At 46.1% G+C, this 24,205-nt stretch overlaps 2 protein-coding genes across 6 annotated transcripts in view; one reads left to right on the top strand and one right to left on the bottom strand.

The window, feature by feature from the left end:
• The first annotated feature begins 1,126 nt into the window (after nucleotides 1–1,126).
• Nucleotides 1,127–19,442, top strand: Slc23a1 (solute carrier family 23 member 1). 5 transcript variants are annotated; one of them, XM_070036125.1, is made up of 16 exons: nucleotides 1,130–1,288; nucleotides 3,210–3,271; nucleotides 3,831–3,965; nucleotides 4,361–4,518; nucleotides 5,738–5,826; nucleotides 6,235–6,302; nucleotides 6,444–6,625; nucleotides 6,751–6,871; nucleotides 7,142–7,298; nucleotides 7,606–7,753; nucleotides 8,242–8,347; nucleotides 8,596–8,725; nucleotides 8,824–8,967; nucleotides 10,638–10,694; nucleotides 14,010–14,276; nucleotides 18,792–19,442. In XM_070036125.1, the coding sequence occupies exons 1-15, from the start codon at nucleotides 1,207–1,209 to the stop codon at nucleotides 14,255–14,257; spliced, it is 1,887 nt and encodes a 628-aa protein (XP_069892226.1). In that variant the 5' UTR covers nucleotides 1,130–1,206; the 3' UTR covers nucleotides 14,258–14,276; nucleotides 18,792–19,442. The 5 variants fall into 5 exon arrangements, with proteins under 5 accessions (XP_069892229.1, XP_069892226.1, XP_069892225.1 ...); XM_070036124.1 differs by having other exon boundaries at nucleotides 1,133–1,288; nucleotides 10,638–10,733; XM_070036126.1 differs by lacking the exon at nucleotides 1,130–1,288 and adding an exon at nucleotides 3,583–3,640 and having other exon boundaries at nucleotides 3,032–3,271; nucleotides 10,638–10,733.
• Nucleotides 17,070–24,205, bottom strand: part of Paip2 (poly(A) binding protein interacting protein 2) — a 20,737-nt gene continuing 13,601 nt past the window's right edge. The window contains exons 3-4 of the mRNA XM_070036129.1: nucleotides 21,729–21,908; nucleotides 17,070–18,064 (exon numbers count right to left, since the gene is read on the bottom strand). Of these exons, the coding sequence (XP_069892230.1) occupies nucleotides 18,008–18,064; nucleotides 21,729–21,908 (237 nt within the window). The 3' untranslated portion in view covers nucleotides 17,070–18,007. The remainder of the gene's footprint in view (nucleotides 18,065–21,728; nucleotides 21,909–24,205) is intronic.

Genomic DNA, 24,205 nt, shown 5'->3' with positions numbered 1-24,205 from the left:
TTGCAAATGATATTTGGGGGACTGGGAAGAGAGACATCAGGGTTGCGGCTGATGTCCCTCCTACAAAGGGCTACATCCACACACTAGGACTCCCAGAAGTAAGAGCACTGGCATGGTTGAAACAGTGAGCAAGCTTTGAAGGGCCTATGAAGCCACTTGGCTCAGGGACAGGGCAGCTCAGATCCTCAGAGCCCTTAGCAAGGAACCATATGCAGCCACCTTGTGGCCATTCAGGCATCTACTTACTACCCACTATCTGTGTCTGTCCTGTTTTGTCCCTAACAGCCCTCACTCTCGCTACACTTTGTCTCTGCCCATAGTTGGTATGGCTGGGTTATGAAAGGACCCTGTGGGGCAGGACAGGATAGGACAAGGTTCCCAGAAATAGCCAACTGAGCATCTTAGCTCTCTCCAGAAATTCTCCAGCTCAGGGCCCTTCCCTTGGGAAAGGATCTCTGAGTCCCCCCTGGGTCTGAGAACCTGGGATCAGGTAGTACTCCAACTTATAGTTTCCCTTATGTATCACTGACTCACTCTCCCACAGAAGTGTTTAGCAAGGTTGGGAAGAGATTCAGACTTTGAGGGTGAGGTAAGGCGGGCTGCTGGAGGAAGGGAAATATCCCAGGTAGGCTGGGACCCACACCCAGGCCCTGGGGGCTGTCCTGGAGCCCCAGCCCTCCACATACCATCACCTACTCTATGATCTACATTGTTTCCTTCTTCCCTGGTCCTTGCCCCAGAAGAGAACCTTGGGCACCAGGAAAGCCAGGGCCTAGGGAACTGGCTGAGCTCTGAGGGGTGTAAGATGTGGGTTTGAACAAGTGTCTGCCTGGGACAAGGACCTGTTCTGTGACTCGGTGCTTATGTAGACTGCACCAAAGTCTGGATAGTATAGGCCCATTTGGACTTCTTTGTAATTCAGGTATGGACAAATTCCAGACCTGCCCTGCATGCCTGTGAGATTTGGGCTGAATTGTCTGATGTGAATTGTCTGGTGAATTGGGTTGAATTGTGTGGTGAGGTCTGGGTTGAATTGAACTGGGGGAGGGGAAGGGTGTTCACGGCCCCCTGCAGAGCACTAGTTGAGGGGTGGGAAGGCAAAGAGACTCCAAACAGGTTAGGCAACTTTGGAAGCCAGAGCCAAGAAGGAAAGAAGAGGACAGAGGAAGGAGCTGGAGCTTGGACAGACAGACTCAGAGCTGTGGCATGAAGTTATTGGAGAGCAGTGCTGCCTGTGCCCTAGGCCTGGCCTTTGCCTCACCCTGGCAATGGGCACAGCAACTCAGAAGTAGGTGATTCCTGGGGTGGCTGGGGCAGCCCAAAGAGGAGCAGGTGGGGACCCCAGTCCTAGCCCCCGCCAGCTGTGTCCTACCTCTTTGTCCCTAGTTTCCCCCTCTAACAGCTCTCAGGCATTGGGTCCAGGCTAAGGCTGGTCCTGCTAAGACAGGAGATGGGCAAGGCACAGGACTGGCTTTTTTTTTTTTTGGTAGGTCTTGGGGCTTGAACTCTGGGCCTGGGCACTGTCCCTCAGCTCTTCAGCTCAAAGTTAGCACTCTACCACTTGTGCTACATCACCACTTCCGGTTTTCTGGTGGTTTATTGGAGATAAATGTTTCAAGGACTTTCCTGCCCGGAAAGCTTTGAACCATGATCCTCAGGTCTCAGCCTCCTGAGTAGCTAGGATTACTGACGTGAGCCACCGGCACCTGGCTAGGACTGGCTTTTTAAGCTGTGTGATACATAGAAAAGCCACAATGCCTGCTCTTCTCAACTTTTATTTGGGTGCGGGGGAGGGGGTGAGGAACAGTACTGGGGTTTGAACTCAGGGCCTTGTGTTTGTTAGGCAGGTTAGGTGCTCTAACACTTGAATCTCTCCCTCAGCCTACCATTACAATTTTTTTGTGTGTGTATGTACTAGTCCTGGGGCTTGAACTCAGGGCTTGGGCTCCTGGCTCATTATAAAATTCTTAATACTTTTGGTTTGGGTGCTGGTAGCTCATGCCTGTAATCCTAGCTACTCAGGAGGCTGAGATCTGAGGATCCTGGTTTCAAACCAGTCCAGATAGGAAAGCCTTATCTCCCATTAAACACCAAAAATAGAAATGGAGCTGTGGCTCAGGAGTAGAGCATTAGCCTTGGCCAAAGAAGTTCAGGGAAAGCACTTAGGCCCCTGTGTTTTGGCTCCAAAACTAGTACCAAAAGAAAAAAATCATAATACTTTTGGAAAATGGGTCACTTCCTCAATTGTGCTGGGTCCTACCGACTCCACAGCTAGTCCTGGCTGGGAGGGAAATGAATCTTCCTCCTGGCAAGGGTATAGGCCACAGGGATCCTGTGTATTAAAAGGGTAGTAGGGTGGGTCAGCCCCCACCAGCCTGAATTTAGGCTTTTTAATGGGGGGAGGGGCAGGGAAGGTAATGCTGATTCTGGGGCTTGAACTTAGGGCTTCTGGGCACCGTCCTTGAGATATTTTGATCAAGGACAGTACTCTACCATTTGAGCCATAGCTCTGCTTCTGCCTTTTGGGTGGTTAATTGGAGATGAGAGGCTCATAAAAGTCTCATGGACTTCCTGCCTGGGCAGGAAATCACAATCCTTAGATCTTAGCCGACTGAATAGCTAGGATTACAGATGTGTGCTACCAGCAGCACCTGGCATAGGTCTGTTTTTCTGAAACCTGTATGGCTTTGGTCAAATTACTCTAAATCTATTTCCTCAGCTCTAAAAGAGTTAATACTAGTGGCAGGGAATACAAACATGTGTATCACTTGACGCTTAATATTTCCTCAGTAAGGACAATGGTTTTAGTGATGATAAGGATTAACTTGTTAATAAACAGGGAAGGGCTTTGTGTGGAAGGTGGTTGGTAGTCACAGTGCATATTCCCCCTCCCTTTCCACTCACTTCACAGAGTTAAACATTTGAGACTGTCCCTTCCTCACCTCCTCCACTCTGGCTGTCTCCAAGCAAACAAGAACAGGACTCATGCCAGGCTCAACTAGCTGCAGGCAGGGAAAGGAATTCTTGTCTTTGTGATACTTGGATGGCCTTTACCACCATAGCTAGGAGTTAATACCTTACCTTTGCCAGTGTCCCCCTTTCGCAATCCACAACTAGGGACCTGGTTACAGATTTACTTTGAACAATGTCTGATATATGGAGTAAAGTCCTTCCTGGCCTTTGTAAAGTCATCCTCTCTTCTCCCTCAGGAGCTTCTCAAACCTGTGTCCCACAGATGAGGACTCAGGAAGACTCCGAGGGCCAGACACAGGTGCTGTGGGACTGGGGGAGCTGGGTTGGGAGCAGGCAGATGGACACTGGAGGGCCTATGCAGGCCTCTCTGGCAGGGAAGAGTCAAAATTTGTAATTAACTTGCTAAAACATGAGTCCTGAGCTGAGTGGGGCGACTACGGGATGGGTGGGGGTGAAGGAGCTTTGAACCCCACTGAGGAGGGTGGTAGTCAGTAGAAGCTTGGTCTCCTCCCCAGTGACACCCCCAGGGACTGCTGAAGGGAGGGCGGGACTAGAGTGGGCTTATCCAAAGTGTGGATCCCTCTCTGCCCCTCCCCTGGTGCTTCCCAGGTCTTTTGACTTAGGAGCTTCTCCCTGGCTAGAATGCTCTGACTTGTGGACTCCAGGGGTGAGCAGAATGTATTCTTCCTGGCAGGCAGCAATTTGAGGAGCTGCCAGGCCCAGTAACTACCAGGCAGCTGGACTGGGGGCACAGGGTGGGTACCCCAGGCGGGTCACTTGGCCTCGACCCTGGGGGGGCCAGCATGGACTTTGCCTGTTCATTACTCCCCCTGATCAACTGCTGTCTCCTGCCCCAGAATGAGTCCCCAGGCTCAGCAGAGACTTCTGCTAGAGACCCGAAGATGACCCAGTCCATGGAGCCTAAATCCGACATGTTGTACAAGATCGAGGATGTGCCACCTTGGTACCTGTGCATTCTGCTCGGCTTCCAGGTGGGCCTCCCCACCCCCAGCCCACAAGCCCCAGGGTTTCCCAACCCACCCCTGGAGAACAAGGTCATCTCAGGCAAAAGAGAGAGACCTAAGGTCAGCCAAGAGACTGCCACCACGCAGGGAGGAGGGCAGAAGAGGGCAGGGAAGAGGAACAGAAGATTGTGGAGCATCAGTTACAGACGGAAGGCCCATCCACAGGAATAAAAGGGTGGGATGGGGCAGACAGGGGTTAGTGACCCCAAAAGTGGTGACCAGTGGCTTTCTGGGAATCCCTTGTGGAGAATGTCAGTGTGTGGGGGCAAACCTGTAGGGTGGCCCAGGTCCCCCCCCCCCCCCCCCCCGTTTCCATGTGCGCTCTATAGGCCCTGCCTCACCCACTCCTTTTGTCACCTCAGCATTACCTGACATGCTTCAGCGGCACTATCGCTGTGCCCTTCCTCCTGGCCGAGGCTCTGTGTGTGGGCCGTGACCAGTACATGGTCAGTCAGCTCATCGGCACCATCTTCACATGTGTGGGTGTCACCACTCTCATCCAGACCACACTGGGCATCCGGTGAGCGGCCCCTCCCCACTCACAAGCACGTAGGTACCTCTGTGCGCATGCGTACATGCTATGCAGGCAGCAGGAGCAAGCGGTCTTGCCCCACGGGAAAATAAAAACTTACCTGAGCACATCTGACGTTCCTACTTCCAGGCCAATCTTAGAGCCAAGCATCTGGTCTTCTCTGGAACTCCTCAAGGACAAGAGTCTGTAGATTTAAGAAAATGTGCCCAAGCCCCCAGTCCTTTCCACCCAAGCCCTATTCTGAATGCTCAGGACCCTTTTCCCTGTGCAGGCCTGGGGAGTTTCTCTCCTGTTGTGAACTGTCAGTTCTAGTGGCAGATGGATAGTTGTTTGAATGTTGATGGTAAGAAACAGTGATGAACAGAGCCAAAGTTCATATGCCAGAACTGAAGACTAGCGCTCACAGTGAGGAATTGGTATGCACAAGGAAAGGGTCAGGTGTTTTGTGTTTGTGCTGGTCCTGAGGCTTGAACTTACAGCCTCACACTTGGTAGGCCTGCATGCTCATAGCTGGTACTCTACCCCTTGAATTAACTGGAGATGGAAGCTCTCTCTCTCTTTTTTTTTTTTGCTTGGTTGTGGGGTAATTCTGGGTCTGGGCGCTGTCCCTCATCTCTTCAGCTCAAGGTTAGAGCTCTACCACTTGAGCCACAGCACCACTTCCAGTTTTCTTGTGGTTTACTAGAAATAAGAGTTTCATGGAAGGCTGGGAAGGTGGCTCAGTGGTACAATGCTTGCCTTGCATACATGAGGCCCTGGGTTCAATTCCTCAGCACAACAAAAGCAGAAAAAGCTGGAAGTGGTGCTGTGGCTCAAGTGGTAGAGCACTAGCCTTGAGCTGAAGAGCTGAGGGACAGTGCCCAGGCCCAGAATTCAGGCACCATGACTGGCAAAAAAAAAAAAAAGTTTCATGGACTTTCCTGCCGGGGCTGGCTCTCAATCCTCAGATCTCAGCCTCCTGAGAAGCTAGGATTATAGGTGTGACTCACCAGCACCCAGCTCCCAGTTGGTTTTGAACCATGATATTCTAGGTCTCAGCTGAGTAGCTGAGATTACAGCCACTGGTGCCTGGCAGGAGCCAGGTTTTGAGCTAGAGGCCCATCTGAAAATGTTAGAGACCTTTGCCACTACCCTTGGCCTCTGTCTCTGTCCCCTCTGTGCCCCTCCTTACAGTCTCCTTGCTTCTCCCCCTGCCCCTCCCTCCTAGGCTGCCACTGTTCCAAGCCAGTGCTTTTGCATTTTTGGTCCCAGCCAAAGCCATCCTGGCCCTAGAGAGATGGAAGTGTCCTCCTGAAGGTAGGCATATTTTGGAGGTTTGGGTTAGAGGAGAGGGAGGCCCAGGTACTTGAAGGTTTGGGCAACCGTCCCAAGTCCATGTCCAAGACACAAGATTGTATTCATGAACCAGGCACCGCTGGCTCACGCCTGTAATCCTAGCTACTCAGGAGGCTGAGATCTGAAGATCACGGTTCAAAGCCAGCCCTGGAAGGAAAGTCCATGTGAGACTCATCTCCAATAAACCACTAGAAAAACCAGAGGTGGCACTGTGGCTCAGCGGTAGATCACTCGCCTTGAGCAGAATTGCTGAGGGACAGTGCCCAGGCCCAGAGTTCAAGCCCCATGACGGACCAAAAAAAAAAAAAAAAAAAAAGACTATATTCATGGCCCTGTCCTTTCTTTCTTTGTTCTTGTCTCTGTCCCCAGAGGAAATCTATGGCAATTGGAGTCTGCCCTTGAACACTTCTCATATCTGGCACCCTCGAATACGCGAGGTGAGAGGCCACTCCTAAGGAAGGGCTAGATGGGAATAAGGACCACTGCTTAGTTGTGGAGTTTAAGGAGATGGTTAAAGAAGTTTCATCCTGCTAGCAATGAGGACATGTAGTAACTAACAGTTGATTTTGTCCTTTTAGGTTCAGGGTGCAATCATGGTGTCCAGCACAGTGGAGGTGGTGATTGGGCTGATGGGGCTGCCTGGGGCCCTTCTCAGTTACATAGGCCCTCTCACAGTCACCCCCACTGTCTCCCTCATTGGCCTCTCTGTCTTCCAAGCTGCTGGCGACAGAGCTGGCTCCCATTGGGGTATCTCAGCTTGGTGAGTTAACACCAGGCCTGATCCTTGCCCAGCTCCTGCCCACCAGCCCCTTTATGATCTGCCCTCTTTGTCCTGCCTCCTGGTCTCGGTCTAGCCTACTAACCATCTCCTCCTTGTGTGCCTAGCTCCATTCTCCTGATTGTACTCTTCTCCCAATATCTGCGCAATCTCACTTTCCTGTTGCCAGTCTACCGCTGGGGTAAGGGCTTCACTCTCTTCCGCATCCAGATCTTCAAGATGTTTCCGGTAAGGAGCTGGCAGGCAGCAGGGGCTGGGTTGGGCAGGGGAGGGACTAAGGCAGGAGTTGGATTTGTGCCCAGAGCCAAGGGCAGGTAATACATAGGAGCCTGAGCCAGAACAGTGATGAGGTTCCAGCCATAGTCTAGATCAGGTACTGGGGCAGGGTTCCGAGTGAGGGCAGAGGCTTACACTTGGGTCAGGGCTGAAATAGGAATAAGCCAGTCTGGACAGAGAACCCTAGTGCCTGCAGTATATCCCTCACCCTACTTCCTTCAGATTGTGCTGGCCATCATGACTGTGTGGCTGCTGTGCTATGTGCTGACCCTGACAGACGTGCTGCCTGCAGACCCAACAGCCTATGGATTCCAGGCACGAACTGATGCCCGAGGGGACATCATGAGTATCTCACCTTGGATCCGCATCCCCTACCCCTGTAAGCAACCTCTTTTGGCTCCTCTGCCTCCTGCTGACACCTAGGAGACCCTGGCAACCCCAGTGTAGCTACCAACAACACAACTAGCATTAACTGCATGTTTATGGCATGCCAAGTAGTGTTTTGTTCAGACAAAACCTTACTTCAGGTTCACACCTCTGAGTGACTCAAGTAAGTTCCACCACTGGTTACCATTCCAGCCCTAGACACCCCCACAAGCTCTTCCCCTCAAGAATTCACTTCCCTGTCCAATCCAGACCTACCACAGGCTCCTCACTGTGTATCTCCTGTCTTTCCCCCAACCCAGGTCAGTGGGGCCTGCCCACCGTGACTGCGGCTGCTGTCCTGGGTATGTTCAGTGCCACACTGGCAGGCATCATCGAGTCCATTGGTGATTATTATGCTTGTGCTCGCCTGGCTGGTGCACCACCCCCGCCAGTACATGCTATCAATCGGTATGTTTACTTCTACATGAATCCCGAGGGCCCCCCACTGAAGGAGAAAACGAAGGAATGGGGCTGAATCCAGAGGTGTAGACCTGGACAAGTCACTCACCTCATTGTCCTTGTTTACGGGATGGGATTGCACTCATCACTTACTCCTTGATTGTTGGGAAATGCTGAGATAATAAATGGAGTCCTAGGGAACCATAATCATGGATGCCCTCCATATGCCCAGTTCTTCATGTGTATTCTCTCATGCAATCTGCTAACCATTCTGAGACAGGTACCCTTATTAAGCCCCATTGAACAGATGAGGATATGAACCCAGAAGCGCCTCTGGGAGTAAGTACCAAGGCAGTAGGTCTAGGCTGGTACAACAGCTACTGGCTCTCAAGAGCTCCCTTTGGTCTGGAGTGAGTACAATGGATGTGTTTAACAGCCTGCACAGCCCCTGTGAGGACACAGGCTGACCAAGATCCTCACTCACCCTTTTCTTACAGGGGTATCTTTACTGAAGGCATCTGCTGCATTATCGCTGGGCTGTTGGGCACAGGCAACGGGTCTACTTCATCCAGTCCCAACATTGGTGTCCTAGGAATTACCAAGGTGCCTTGCAACAAGCCAAAGTACCACGAAGACCATGGCTACCATGGGTCATAGTTCTGGTCCCAAATTCATCCCTATCTTGGACTTGCCCTATCCAGTTTTCAAGAGACCTCATGAGTCCCTTGACCCCACTCCCACTCCTGCATCATGCCCCTGTTAATTTAAGTCTAGTTCTTCTAACAGGCCCTGCCCCCAGAACCAGCCTTGTCTTGCCTGTCTAGCCCCATCCTGGCCCTGGCTCCTTGCAGGTGGGCAGCCGGCGAGTGGTGCAGTACGGTGCAGGTATCATGCTGGTTCTGGGTGCCATCGGCAAGTTCACAGCCCTCTTTGCTTCACTTCCTGACCCCATTTTGGGAGGCATGTTCTGCACCCTCTTCGGTGAGTACCTGGAGCAAACCCAGGGATGAGGCACGAGTCACTGAGTGGGAGACCCACTCAGTCAAAAGGCATCTTTAGTGGTTTCCCTGTACCTGCAGGCATGATTACTGCCGTGGGGCTATCCAACCTGCAGTTCGTGGACATGAACTCTTCCCGCAACCTCTTCGTACTTGGATTTTCCATGTTCTTCGGGCTCACGTTGCCAAATTACCTGGATTCCAACCCTGGTGCCATCAACACAGGTGCCTCTTGGCTATCTGCTATTTCTAGAGGTGGGGGAAGTGGGATGGATTCAGAATTGAGCACATGGGCTGGAAGTGTAGTTAGCTCAGTGGTCAGAGCACTTGCCTAGATATGAGAGGTTCACTTCCTAGCTAGCACCACAGCCACATTCTTTTAGTGGCGCCACACTGGCAGAATCACAAACTGTTTCCAACTCTGGATCATTAACGAGAGCTGAGCAGCTAATTAAAGTAGAACACTTTGTTCTGTTGGGCACTGGCAGCTCACACCTATAATGCTAGCTTCTTGGGAGGCTGAGATCTGAAGAGCTTTGTTCAAAGCCAGTCCAGGCAGGTAAGTTTGTGAGACTCATCTCCAGTTAACTACCAGAAAACCAGAAGTGGAGCTGTGGCTTAAAAGTGGTAAAGTGGGGCTGGGAAGGTGGCTCAGTAGTAGAGCACTTGCCTTGCATGCCTGAGGCCCTGGGTTCGATTCCTCAGCACCACATAAGCAAAAAAGAAAAAAGCCAGAAGTGGCGCTGTAGCTCAAGTGGTAGAGCGCTAGCCTTGAGCTGAAGAGCTGAGGGACAGTGCCCAGGCCCAGAGTTCAGGCCCCACGACCGGACCCAAAAAAAAAAAAAAAAGTGGTAAAGCAGGTCTGGGAAGGTGGCTCAATGATAGAATGCTTGCCTTGCATGCATGAGGCCCTGGGTTGGATTCCTCAGCACCACATAATCACAAAAAGCCAGAGGTGGTGCTGTGGCTCAAATGGCAGAGTGCTAGTCTTGAGCTAAGAGCTGAAGGATAGCGCCCAGGCCCAGAGTTCAGGTCCCACGACAAAAAAAAAAAAAAAAAAAAAGTGGTAAAGCACTAGCCTTGAACAGAAGAGTTCAGGGATAGTGCCCAAGCCCTGAGTTGAAGCACACCACTGACAAAATAAAACAAAAAACACTTTCTGCGAACAATTACTGAGTTTTACATGTGCTCATTTACATGTGTTACAGATGACCTTTACAGATGAGGTCATAAGGCTAAATGGTGTGTCTCGAGTTAATAACTAGCACTGGGCAGAATTGTCACTGAATCCAAAAATATGACAGAGATACAGATAGGTGCAAAAGTCAAGTGTTATACCACTCAAGAATTGTCAGGGGGCTGGGAAGGTGGCTCAGTGGTAGAGCGCTTGCCTTGCATGCCTGAGGCCCTGGGTTCGATTCCTCAGCACCAAATAAACAAAAAGAAAAAAGCCAGGAAGTGGTGCTGTGGCTCAAGTGGTAGAGCACTAGCCTTGAGCTGAAGAGCTGAGGGACAGCGCCCAGGCCCAGAGTTCAGGCCCCTCGACTGGACCAAAAAAAAAAAAAAAAAAAAAGAATTGTCAGGTGCTGGGTGCATGTGGCTCATGCCTATAATCCTAGCTACTCAGGAGGCTGAGATCTGAGGATCACGGCTCAAAGCCAGCCCAGGCAAGAAACTCCTTGAGACTCTTATCTCCAATAAACCACTCAGAAAACCAGACGTGACCCTGTCACTGAAGTGGTAGAGTGCTCACCTTGAGCTGAAGAGCTGAGGGACAGTGCCCAGGCCCAGAGTTCAAGCCCCACAACCAAAAAAAAAAAAAAAAAAAAAAAAAAATTGTCAGGCTGCACAAGTAGGAATACCTGATACCCATTGGTTCTTGGCTTATTTCACAGGCATTCCTGAAGTGGACCAGATTCTGACTGTGCTGCTGACCACAGAGATGTTTGTGGGTGGGTGCCTTGCTTTCATACTGGACAACACAGTGCCAGGTACTGGTCAGCCCTGAGGGGCTATGAAGAACTAGGCTGGACTCATGGACTCCAGCAGATGTGGCTGGGTCAGATACCATACAGGCCCTGTAGGGAACAACAGGAAGTATTAGGCTGATGGAGAGGGTGAGGCCAGGAGTTATTTCTGGGTGCGTTCCTCACCAATTCTTTACAACTACTGGGAAGAGTGCACCTGCATTCATAGTTGGACATATAGGAATGCAGTATCAGTTCATTGGTAAATTCTACCTCAAGTATATTAAAAGCTGGTTAGAGTGGACAATAGAGCCACTAAATGATTCATTTGGCACCAGAGATTTTTGTAGAGATTGTGTGTGTGTGTGTGTGTGTGTGTGTGTATATGTGTGTGTGTGTGTAGAACGCTATGGGCTGGGAAGGTGGCTGTGTGTGTGTGTGTGTGTGTGTGTGTGTGTGTGTGTGTGTGTGTGTGTGTGTGTGTGTAGAACGCTATGGGCTGGGAAGGTGGCTGTGTGTGTGTGTGTGTGTGTGTGTGTGTGTGTGTGTGTATATGTGTGTGTGTGTGTAGAACGCTATGGGCTGGGAAGGTGGCTGTGTGTGTGTGTGTGTGTGTGTGTGTGTGTGTGTGTGTGTGTGTGTGTGTGTGTGTGTGTGTGTGTGTGTGTGTGTGTGTGTGTGTGTGTGTGTGTGTGTGTGTGTGTGTGTGTGTAGAACGATATGGGCTGGGAAGGTGGCTTAGTGGTAGAATGCTTGCCTAGCATGCATGAGGCCCTGGGTTCAATTCCTCAACATCACATAAGCAGAAAAAGCTGGAAGTGGTGCTGTGGCTCAAGTGGTAGAGTGCTACCCTTGAGGAAAAAGAAGCTCAGGGACAGCGCCCAGGCCCTGAGTTCAAGCCCAAGAACTGGCAAAGAAAAAAAAAATTGCTTGTGCCTAAAAACCTCCTGGAGATGCTTTGAAATAAGATAATGCAATTAACATAGCATGGAGCCTGGCACACTGTAGTCACAAAATACAACATCTATTAGGGTTTCCCAGAGACCTGGCAAAGTTTGGAACTCAGAAATCATGGATTCAAGATGAGCATGGTGACTAAAGTCTATAATCCTAGCTATTTGTGAGATGCAAATCAAGGGATTTAGGTTTGAGGCCAGCCCAAGAATAAAACCAGTAACTAGTCATGGTGATGCACACCTGTTATCCTAGCTACAGGGGGAGCATGATGGGTACATGCAGTGGCACATTTCCAGTGACACAGGTAAACACAGGATCACAGCCTAGGCTCCTCAGGCATAAAGGAAGATCCTACTTTTACCCAAGACAAAAAGGGGCTAGAGGTGGGAGCTGGTGGCTCACACCTGTAATCCCAGTTACTCAGAAGGCTGAGATATGAGGACCATGGTTCAAAGTGGGCCCAGGCAGTTAAGTCTATGAGACTCTTATATCCAATTAATCACCACTAAAATACCAAAGTGGAATTGTAGCTCAAGTGACAGAGCACTAACCTTGAGGGGGAAAAAAGGGGCAAGGAGGAGCTGGAAGCATGGCTCAAAGTGGTTGAGCACTTGTCTTGTAAGAGTTAAGCCTGGAGTTCAATCTCCAGTACCACCATGGGACAGAGGAGAAGATGGATTCAGAGTAGTTGAATGCTTTTTTTTTTTTTTTTTTTTTGTCAGTTGTCAGGCTTAAATTCAGGGCCTGGCTGCTATCCTTGAGCTTTTTCACTCAAGGCTGGTGCTCTACCACTTTGAACCATAGTACCACTTGGTTTTTTGGTAGTTAATTGGCAATAGAAGTCGAAAACTTTCCTGTCGGGGCTGGCTCAATTCTCAGACTCCTGTGTAGCTTAGGAGTATAGGCATGAGCCACTGGCATGCGTGTGCACATGGATTAGAATGCTTGTTTTGTTGTTGTTGTTGGTAGTGGGGCCTGAACTCTGGACCTGGGCACTGTTCCTCAGCTCTTCAGCTCAAGGCTAGTGCTCTACCACTTGAGCCACAGACTTTTTGTTTATGTGGTGCTGAGGAATCAAACCCAGGGCCTGGTGCATGTGAGGCAAGCACGCTACCACTGAGCCACCTTCCCAGCCCCAGAATGTTTGTTTAGCAAGTTGGAAGTCCTGGGTTCCTCTCCCATACCACACAAACACAAATAAATGAATTCAACATTTCTTTCCCCCTGGGTGCCAGTCCTGGGACTTGGACTTAGCCTGGATGCTATACCTGAGCTCTTTTGCTCAATGCTAGCATTCTGCCACTTAAGCCACAGCTTCACTACCAGCTTTTTGGTGGTTAATTGGAGAAGTCTTGCACTTTCCTGCCCAGGCTGGCCTCAAGCTGCAATCTTAGACTGCAGCCTTCTGAGTAGCTACGATTACTGGCGTGAGCCACCAGGGCCTGGCTTCAATTTTCTTTTCTTTTTTTTTGTGTCGGTCATGGGCCTGAACTCTGTGCCTGGGCACTGTCCCTCAGCTCTTCAGCTCAAGGCTAGCGCTCTACCACTTGAGCCACAGCGCCACTTCTGGCTTTTTCTGCTTATGTGGTGCCGAGGAATCAAACCCAGGGCCTCATGCATGCAAGGCAAGCACTCTACCACTGAGCTACCTTCCCAGCCCCATGGCTTCAATTTTCTTTTTGTTTTTTGGGGGGGAGGGGGTCCAGTCGCGGGGCCTGAACTCTGGGCCTGGGCTCTGTCCCTCAGCTCTTCAGCTCAAGGCTAGCACTCTACCACTTGAGCCACAGCGCCACTTCCAACTTTTTTCTTTTTGCTTGTGTGGTGCTGAGGAACCGAACCCAGGGCCTCATGCATGCAAGGCAAGCACTCTACCACTGAGCCACCTTCCCAGCCCCGGCTTCAATTTTCTTTGTACCATTATTTGGGCATGAACTCAAGGACTCTCTTCTTAGTCTTTTTACTCACAGTAGGCAATCTACCACTTGAGCCACACACCCACTTTTGTTTTTTTTTAATTTAGAAATAAAAGGCCTCTCAGATTTATCTGCCCATGCTGGCTTTGAACCATAGTCTTCATATTTCAGTCTCCTGAGAAGCTAGGATTTTGAGTGTGAGCCACCAGTGCCAGGTTATCAGACAGTATTTTTTTTGTGTGCTTAATTGTAAGGATTAGAGAACTATTACCTAGCATGTAGACAACCCTTAATTTGACTCTCAGCAATATGGGGGGGGGGGGGACACAAAACACCAGACATTGGATTCTAGAAATCTTCCTTGGATTATGAGAAGGGGAGACAGCTGAAGTTTTGGGTTGTGGTAATGACCATATTGTCTTTTCTCCAGGGAGCCCAGAGGAACGAGGCTTAATACAGTGGAAAGCAGGGGCTCATGCCAGCAGTGCAACATCTGCTAGTCTGAAGAGCTATGATTTTCCCATTGGAATGGGCATAGTAAAAAGGACTGCCTTTCTGAAATACATTCCTATATGCCCAGTCTTCAGAGGATTTTCTACAAGGTCAAAAAATCAGCCTTCAGTTCCAGAAGACACTCCAGAAAATATAGAAACTGGGTCTGTGTGCACCAAGGTCTGAAATACTACTTCCAAGAAAGGTAGGATGCATCTATGGCTTTTGTAGAATATTCAAACATTCCATTTCAGCAAAAGGAAACCAAATTTCTATTGTTTTTTTTTCCCCCATATACTTGAATATTCCCAAAGAGTAGGTATACTGAGTTAACACCTCAATTGGACTCTGGGTGGAATTCTTTCAACATTTTATAGTAAGAAGTGAAATTTCCAACTGGTATAGAGCAGTGGTTGTCATAAATATGACCTATTATTCTTCCCAGTTACCTGGGTAGAACCTGAACCAAGTGGAGTCCACAAGCAGTCATGGGCAGCCTCATCCTTGCATTCCAATATGCTAAATACTTGACATTTAGCTTGAAAAAGTTTGATAATACTAATACAGAAAAGTTTTGTTTCAATAGTGGCCATAAAATTAAAACATTCTGACATGACTTGCCATCAAAACTATGCAATTCAAGCCCTAATGAAGTGATCATTTCCGTAGGGTTTCAAAATGTGTAGGAAGTTGATGCTCTGAAATGTTCCATCCCCATTTGGTTTAAATGTGCCTCTTTTCTTTTTTTGGGGGGGTCTGGTTGTGGAGCCTGAACTCTGGGCCTGGGCGCTGTCCCTCAGCTCTTCAGCTCAAAGCTAGCACTCTACCACTTGAGCCACAGTGCCACTTCCAGCTTTTTTTTTTTTGATGCTGAGGCATCGAACCCAGGGCCTCATGCATGCAAGGCAAGCGCTCTACCACTGAGCCACCTTCCCAGCCCGTAAATGTGCCTCTTTTCTAAAAAGTTAGTTTCAATCAAAGCAAGTGGAGCCTGGTCTACACTGATTGATTGATTGACTGATTTATAAGACAGAGACTTGGCTATGTTGCCAAGGCTAGCTTTAAAACACAAGATCCTGTCTTAGCTTTCTGAGCCCATTTCAGTGCTGAGATACCTGTATCACTTGCTGTGGGTTTTTTTTTTTTTTTCTTTTTTTCCTTTTATTGGCTGTGGGGTTTGAACTCAGCATCTGGGTGCTATTCCTGAGCTTATGTACTCAAGGCTACCGCTCTACCACTCTGAGCTACCTCCGGCTTCCTGTTGGGTAATTGAAGATAAGAGTCTCATAGTTTCCTGCATGACCTGGTCTTGAACCATGATCCTCAGATCTCAGCCTCCTGAGTAGCTAGGATTATAGGCATGAGCCACTGATACCCTGGTTCTTGCTGTGGTTGTTTTTGGATGCTTTACCACTAAGTTACACTTCCAGAATTAAGTCTTTTTGTCAGTCGTGTGGCTTGCACTCTGGGCCTGGGTACTGTCCCTCAGCTCTTCAGCTCAAGGCTAGTGCTCTACCACTTAGCTACAGTGCCACTTCTGGTTTTCTGGTGGTTTAATCACTCAAATAAGACTTCCTATGTGCCAGAATAGTCTTAAGATCTTGATGTGTATTCAATAAATCACATAATCTAGAAACAGGTATTGTTATGATAGGTATCCAAATGCTTCGTATGAAAAGTGTTCCTGATTTTGGAGCTTTTTTGATTCTAAAACATTTACAGACTATTCTGACAATTCCTAATCTAAAAGTCTGAAATCAAGTATTCTAATGCTGAGGCTGTGGGTCATGTGGTAGAGTGCTTTCTTACCATTTATGAAGCCCTAATGTCAATCCCCAGAATCAAACACACAAAAATGCTTTGAAGTCTAAAACTCTTTTGAATATTACCTCAGAAATCTAGAGAATATAGAAACTAAAGCATAGTAAAATTTAGTGACTTATCCATGATCACAGGACTCTCATCTAGGAAGTGTGGCTAGAATCTTTGCTCTTCATAATTAGGTCATAGTGCTTAATTCTCTAATTGGTGCCCATTACACTGCATTGTAACAACTTAGCAGTATGTGCAAATGAAGTCATTTGCCCTGTAAGTTTAGAGAGAAAGGACCAATAAGCCCCATATATACACATACATATTTTTAAGTCTCATATTTTGACAGCTGGCAACACAGCCTAAGCCAACTGAGCAGAAGAAATTGCCTGAATTTTGTTTCCAGAAAGAACAAGAGTCAAATATGATTAGCTGTTTCAGAGTTTTTTTTTTTTAAGCCTATTTAGGGACTGGGAAGGTGGCTCAGTGGTAGAGTGCTTGCCTTGCATGCTTGAGGCCCTGGGTTCGATTCCTCAGCACCACTTAAGCAGAAAAAGTCAGAAGCGCATTGTGGCTCAAGTGGTAGAGCTTGAACTGAAGAGCTGAAGGACAGCACCCAGGCTAAGTTCAGGCCTCATGCCCGACCAAAAAAAAAAAAAGGGGGGGGGGGCCTATTTAGTACTTGGTTAAGACAGCTATTGAAAAAAATAAAGAAAAAAGACTCCTGTTGGGGTGTAGCTTGGTCATAGACAGCTGACTACCATGTGTAAGGCTCCTAGGTGATCAGTACAATGAAAAGAGGGGAAGCCACCTGCTACGCCTTCCATGAAGAATGTAAAGAAATGAATAAATCTTAATCTTTAGCCAAAGAAAAGCCAGTGCTAAGCAAGTACTCTGCCACTGCCACTGAGCCATACCTCAGCTCAACCATAGTTTTGTTAACATAGCTACCTACAATGCCCTGACACTGCAATCTCAGGCAATAAAAAGGACAGAGCAATGGGGTTTATTTTACTGCTGTATTGTGGACAGACACTTGCACAGCAGTATACTTACTACTGTGGATTTTAATAAATCCTGCTCTCAGCACATTTTGCCAGTAGGGTTGTCCTGAGGTACTGGATCCCCACTAAAGTATCACTACTGGAGAGTCTGCAGTCTATTGCCAATAAACACAAGCATCAGCTCAGTTCTACTATTATTTATTTTTTTAAATATTTTTGAAAAAATATAATTTTTTTACAATATTTTCAACTTAAACACTATTCACACTGAACACGTATGGCAGCTTAACCTACCCAAATATGAAGTTTAAGAAGCCAAAACTGTTCTAGCTTTGTTAAAAGAAAAATTGTGCTGCAGACTACTGTCATGATGGTTAACAATGCAAGGAAAAGCACCACTCAAATCATTTTATAATCTCTTTGTTCTACTGGACTACGAGCTGGTGTGGGTCCTAACTTACACTTTACACAGTTATGGCTATGATACGAATCCTCAAAGGACGCAGTTCTCAAATCAAATACTTCTTCAGATACAACCTCAAGAGAATTCAATTTCTACTATGATAACATACCAGAAAAGCCAAACTAGCTCTTTATCAGTTCACGTTCTTGTACTCTCAATCACCAAAGACATATTTGTCTGTAATGAAATTAACAAATGAACCAAAAAAAGGAGATTCTTTCTGATGAGGACAAATGCAATTGAGAATTCTGCTTAACAATTAGAATTCTTTTTTTTTTTTTTAAAACAAAGTGTAGATATTAAAAAACATTAGTAATTTCTAGGGACCAGTTTAGCCTTAAAAACGACAATTCAGTAAGATTTAGAGTTTTCTTTTAATTTGGTGCTTTGTCACAACTTGACTGGTGCTTCTTTCCTCGCTGTCTTTACATTAAGCCATGGGGCCAATTCTATTTTCAGTAAATGTTTGACAGCTTTTTACTTAATAACAGTCTCAGCACTTTTATTAAGCATGCAAGACTAACAAAAACTTTGGCAATGCATAAGTGTAACACAGTGACAAGAGAGAGCTTTTACAATTAAGTCTTCTAATACTGCCTTCACAGTGTGGAAATTGTGCTACATCCACCAAAAGAGGGCCCCGTCTACTGAAATATTTTAGTACTTCACCCCAGGAACAAACTCCTTTGCATTTGGATTCAGATTGCTCTTGACCTGGAAAATAAGTACATAAAAAAAAAGCAAGTTCATTATAGATGGCTTCAGTAACTCAGAAGCATTCAGTTTAGATCCACATGCAAAAATATTTTTCAGAAAAATACAAACAAAAGAATTCAGATTATAACACTACACTTGGCCACTCGCACAAACTAACCAACCTATGGCAGGGAAATGAAGTATGAGATGAAAGCCATATTTTGTATGATATCAGACTGTATCAACTTTCTTTTTTTTTGTTGTTTTTTTTTTGGGTCTGGTCGTGGGGCCTGAACTCTGGGCCTGGGCGCTGTCCCTCAGCTCGTCAGCTCAAGGCTAGCGCTCTACTACTTGAGCCACAGCACCACTTCCGCCTTTTTTCTTATGTGGTGCTGAGGAATCGAACCCAGGGCCTTGAGCATGCAAGGCGAGCGCTCTACCACTGAGCCATCTTCCCAGCCCCTGTATCAACTTTCTTAGAGCAAGTAGGAATTGCAATTAAGCTTGCTTAAGTGTAAACAGAAACCCACTATTTCACATAAATTAAAGAGACAGGACTGAATAAGGAATTCAATATGATACTTAACTTTTGCAAAATAGTTCTATACTATACAAACATGTTAATGTTGAAATTATGCTTAAAATAACTAGTAGATTATTGGTAGATTCATTTTTTTTTTTTTTTTGGTCCTCCCTGAAAAGTTGGAGTAGTCTTTCTACAATTGCTGTCTTCTAATTCCCACAGGAGACATGGTATAATAACAGAAAAAGAAACTACAAGGGGAGCCAGAAGACCTAAATTGGAACTCTCAGCTCTGCCCCTATCTAACTTCCTGTGTAACCTCGGATAAATTACCCTCTCTGGGACTCCCATTTTTGTATCAGCTTAAAAAATGGAAACACTGAGCCAATGTCTCTAAGAGCTAATAGAGACTTATTTGTTTTTAAGTCTTTACTTTCCTAAGCCAACATGACAATGTATAAAAAGAATAGCTGGAAATTCTCTGATTTTCACATTTTGAGTTGTAAATTGACTTAAAAAAATAAAAAAGAAACCAGGACAGATTCCAGATTTATGTAGGCATTTTGGTAGGCTATGATGCTGGATATAACCCCAATGTTACTTACTTTTAGACCAAATAATAACATTAAAACAACGTATTAGAGCAATAATTTTACTTTCATAATTTGTACACAATGGTTTTCTTTAGATACGATATACTTTCACTTCCCCCAGGGGAAATGTTTTTACAGTGTACAGTTTAGGGTTGGAGATGTAGTGCAGTCATGGAATGCCTGCAAGGTCCTGGGTTTGTTCTCCAGCACCACCAAAAAAACACACACAAAAAAACCCAACAAAACAGTAAAATAAATAAAGTATAAGTTTTAAATAAAAGCATAATACTTGTTTATACACTCTTTTGGCAGCTATGGAAATAAATAAACTGGATCAAACTAGTTTCTGTATTATAAATTTATATTGAGCCTGGGTAAAATACAATGAGCCTACCAAAAGGCTTTATTCATCAGGGCAACTGGGATTATTTGTGACAGGACTAATGTCCATTAGCAAGCATGTATCAACAGATTTTTTTTTTTTTTTTTTTTTTTTGGCCAGTCCCAGGGCTTGAACTCAGGTCCTACTTAAGTACTGTCTCTAAGCTTCTTTTGCTCAGGGCTAGCACTCTACCACTTAAGTTACAGCAGCATGTCCAGCCTTTTCTGTTTATGTGGTACTGAGGACTCGAACCCAGGACTTCATGTAAGCTTAGCTAGGCAAGCACTCTACCACTAAGACACATTCCCAGCCCACCAACAGACTTTTAAGATCACGATCTGTTCAACTGGATTACTATCATTTACCGCAACGGAGACAAAACCACAATATAAATTTCAGAGTTTCGACAGACTCCTTTGGGAAAATGAGTTTCCAAATGGCTGGTGGAAGGATGGCTATATAATAAATTGTATGGAAGGCTGTTTAAAAATACTTCTAGAAGGATAATTCTCCAAGCCAAGGATGAAGCCCAGACATTGATTTTGTTTTGGATGTTTCATAGATAATTATGATATACAGATTAGGAACTAATCCATAGTGAAAAGAAGAAATGGCAAAAACACTTCAGAGTCCAGTGAGTAAATTCCACAGAATTATCTTGACAATCAACTAGAGATTATAAATGTGAACAAAAAAGGTAACCACTTAGACCTATAAAACATTCCTTTTTTTTGGGGGGGGGGGGGAGGGGGACTTGACCTCAGGGCCTGCGCGCTGTCCCTGAGCCTCTCTGTGCTCAAGGCTAGCATTCTACCACTTGAGCCATAGTACCACTTCTGGCTTTTTTGGTTTATGTGGTACTGCGGAACTGAACGCAGGGCTTCACGCATGCTAGGCAAGCACTCTACCACTAAGCCACATTCCCAGCCCTATAGAACATTTTGACTTTAAAATAGGGACTAGTGGCTCATGCCTATAATCCGTGCTACTGAGAAAGCTTGAGATCTGAGGATTGCAGATCAAAGCCAGCTGGGGACGTAGCAGATTCATCTCCAATTAACCACCAGAAACCAGAAGCAACAGCATGGCTCAAAGTGGGAAAGTACAACCTTTGAGCAAAAAGAATTCAGGGAGAGTGCCCAGGCCCCATGACCAACAAAAAAATAATTCTTAGTAAGAAGACACTGACTCAAGAATAACTAAAAATGTAAAGTAGGTTTGTGTCACTTTTCTGCCAAGAGCTTGTAGTAAAATTCCTTACTACAAGTTCCAAATGAACAAAGTTACCGCAACAAAAACTTATGAATAGGAAGACTTCCACAATTTTACCTTGCATATAAAATTTCCCACCCCCTTCTCTACTTTTTTTATTTTGCCAGTCCTGGGACTTTTTGCTCAAGGTTAGCACTCTACCACTTGAGCTACAGTGCCACTTGTGACTTTTTCTGTGTGGGTGGTATTGAGGAATTGAACCCAGGGTTTCGTGCATGCTAGGCAAGCATTCTACCACTAAGCCACATTCCAGCTCAAAATTTTCCATTTTTTACCAATCTCACCAAAAAAAAAATTTTTTTTTTTTTGTTGGTTGTGGGGCTTGAACTCTGGGCCTGGGCGCTGTCCCTCAGCTCTTCAGCTCAAGGTGAGCGCTCTACCACTTGAGCTACAGCGCCACTTCCGGTTTTCTGGTGGTTTATTGGAGATAGGAGTCTCACAGTCTCTCCTGCCCGGGCTGGCTTTGAACCGCGATCCTCAGATCTCAGCCTCCTGAGTAGCTAGGATTACAGGCATGAGCCACCAGCGCCCGGCTAATCTCACCAAATATTAATGTCAAGATGAGAGAAAACCTCTCATCATGCTACTTTCATATAGGCAAGTCATATGGTAATATTGCATTTCTTCATTAATTCGTTAACATATTTGTGTATCCCACCTACAAAATAAAAGGCAACTTCAAGGCCAAAAGCAGTAGCAAGAAGTCTGTTAATGGTCTAAGACTCCACACTGTTGCCAGAAGTCACTCTTTGTCATCAATGAAATTGGGAGGCCCCTGCTCCCACTCTTAAGCAGTACAATTTTTGGAAGGGAAGAGGTGTAGAACTCTTCTTAATAGAAGGTAGCTGGCTTTTCCACTTACAGGAAAGATGAGGTAGGGTCTAAAAAGATTTTAAAAAATAACATTTTTACCACAAGATCTTCCAGAGAAGAGCCATCACTGATAACAAGGTCATTAAATTGGTCTTGGATTTGGTCCATAGTTTGTGGGAGATCTCGAGCTGGAATAAACCACTCATGTTCTTCTTCCTCCTCCAGCATTTCTTGGAAACAACGTTCAATAAATTCTTCTTCCCACAACTCTTCTTCTATCTAGATTTACAATAAATAGAAGATAAATTACAGCATATTTATTAAGACATCATGGGTGATAGCTTAAAATATCTTAAACTAAATAACTTAAAGCCAAAATGTTCAGTAGTGTGTGATAGCACTTGCCTATAATTCCAGTTATTTGAGAGGTAAAGAAGATAGGATGATGATAATATGAGGCTAACCCTGGGTAAAATACTAAGATCCTATCTTAACAAGGCAAAATTGTGGCATATGCCTGTTATGCCAGCTACAGGGGAGGAGATAGGAGTGGGGCTTAAGGCCTACCAGGCAGAAGGTATAAGACCCTAAATCTGAAAAATAACTAAAGCAAAAAGAGCATGGGGCATAGCAGAAGTAGTAGGACTCTAACCCTTGTTTTATTATTCTCTTCAAGGGGTTTAAATTTATTTATTTTATTGTAAAAATGTTGTACAGAGGGGTTACAGTTACATGAGTAGGGTAAGAGTACATTTCATAGCGAGCATTGTTACCTCCTCCTTTTTTTCCCCCCTACCATCACTTCCCTCCCCACCTCCCTCAAACTCCTCCCACCCCCCTCAATTCCTCCCCCACCCCCAACCCCGACATTGTAAAGTTCGTTTTCAATATAATGTCCGGTGCATCTTGTCACAATGGGTCAGCCTGCATCCTCATTTAAGCATTCTGCAATATCCCTTCCCCTCCCCAAATTACAAAAATGTATATAATACAAGATGCAAAGCACCAGCATCAAATCCAGTGAAAACAGGGGTTATACCATGGGGGAAGAACATATGATAGAAACAAAAGAATCACATAGGAAGTGGCGCTGTAGCTCAAGTGGTAGAGCGCTCGCCTTGAGCTGAAGAGCTGAGGGACAGCGCCCAGGCCCAGAGTTCAAGCCCCACGACCGACAAAAAAAAAAAAAAAAAAAAAAGAATCACATAGTGTATGAAAGGGGTTTAAATTTAACAGGCCCCTTTATTTTTTTTTAATTTTTATTTATTTATTTATTTTGTCAGTCATGGGGCTTGAACTCTGGGCCTGGACGCTGTCCCTCAGCTCTTCAGCTCAAGGCTAGCGCTCTACCAATTGAGCCATAGCACCACTTCCAATTTTCTAGTAGTTTATTGGAGGTAAGATTCTCATGGACTTTCTTGCCTGGGCTGGCTTTGAACCACGATTCTCAGGGGGCTGAGGCCTCCTGAGTAGCTAGGGTAACAGGCCCCGTTATGTGTATAAAGCATCTTGATCAGCATCACCTTTCCATCATTTTCCCCCTCAGAATGTTTGTTTAGCAAGGAATAGGCCCCAAGTTGAAAGCCCCATATCACCAAAAAAGCAAAAAGAATTAAAGGTATAGGTATGCACCTATAATCCTAGCAAAGATCAAGGCCAGTCTTGAGACCTTGTCTCAAAATCAAAAATAGTTCAAGTGCTGGTGGCTGATGCCTGTAATCCTAGCTACTCAGAAGGCTGAGATCTGAGGATCAAAGCCAGCCCGGGCAGGAGACTCATGTCTAACCACCAGAAAACTGGAAGTGGAGCTGTGGCTCAAAGTGGTAGAACACTAGAACTGAGCAGAAAAACGCAGGGGATAGTGCTCAGGCCCTGAGTTTAAGCCCCATTACTGGGGGGTAAAAAAAAAGGGAGGTGGGCCACCCATGGCTAATGTCTATAATCCTATTCTGGAGGCTGAGATCTTCAAATCTCAGTTTGAAGTGAGCCTGGACAGGAAAGTCCATCTCTAATTAATCACCAAAACCAAAAAGCTGGAAGTGGAGCCATGGCTCAAAGTGGCAGAGCACTAGCCTTGAGTGAAAAAGATGAGAGACAGTGCCCAGGTCCTAAGTTCAAGACCTAGTACTGGCACACATGTGTGTATACACACATACTCTATACAGTGGTGAAACTGAAACTCAAGGTTGTGAATTCAAACTTATGTACTGAAAAATAATTTCTCCCCAAACCATAATGTCAGGGTTGAGAGAGGTTGTTCAATGGTAGAGTTTGTCCTTAGCATGCACAGGCCCTGGATTTGATCCTCAGCACTAGAATTTTTTTTTTTGGGGGGGGGTCAGTCCTGGGGGCCTGAACTCCGGTCTGGGCGCTGTCCCTCAGCTCTTTAGCTCAAAGCTAGCACTCTACCACTTGAGCCACAGTGCCACTTCCAGCTTTTTCTGCTTATGTGATGCTGAGGAATCAAACCCAGGTCATGCATGCAAAGCAAACACTTTACCACTGAGCCACCTTCCCAGCCCCACCACCAGAAATTCTAAAATAATAAATCATACTTTCTTTGCTTCTGTGCAAAG

This window comes from Dipodomys merriami, unplaced genomic scaffold, assembly GCF_024711535.1.
Source record: "Dipodomys merriami isolate MVZ:Mamm:240054 unplaced genomic scaffold, mDipMer1.0.p SCAF_27, whole genome shotgun sequence".
NCBI classification, from domain to species: Eukaryota; Metazoa; Chordata; class Mammalia; order Rodentia; family Heteromyidae; genus Dipodomys; species Dipodomys merriami.
Note: the sequence above shows the minus strand (reverse complement) of the source record. Positions and strands in the feature narration are given on the sequence as shown.

Excerpts from the sequence above, each read along its gene's own strand:
- Slc23a1 (XM_070036124.1), top strand. The coding sequence starts at position 1,207 with ATGAAGTTATTGGAGAGCAGTGCTGCCTGTGCCCTAGGCCTGGCCTTT. Across the intron at positions 1,289-3,209 it reads ATGGGCACAGCAACTCAGAA|GAGCTTCTCAAACCTGTGTC; the intron begins GTAGGTGATTCC and ends CTTCTCCCTCAG. Across the intron at positions 8,348-8,595 it reads GTGTCCTAGGAATTACCAAG|GTGGGCAGCCGGCGAGTGGT; the intron begins GTGCCTTGCAAC and ends GGCTCCTTGCAG.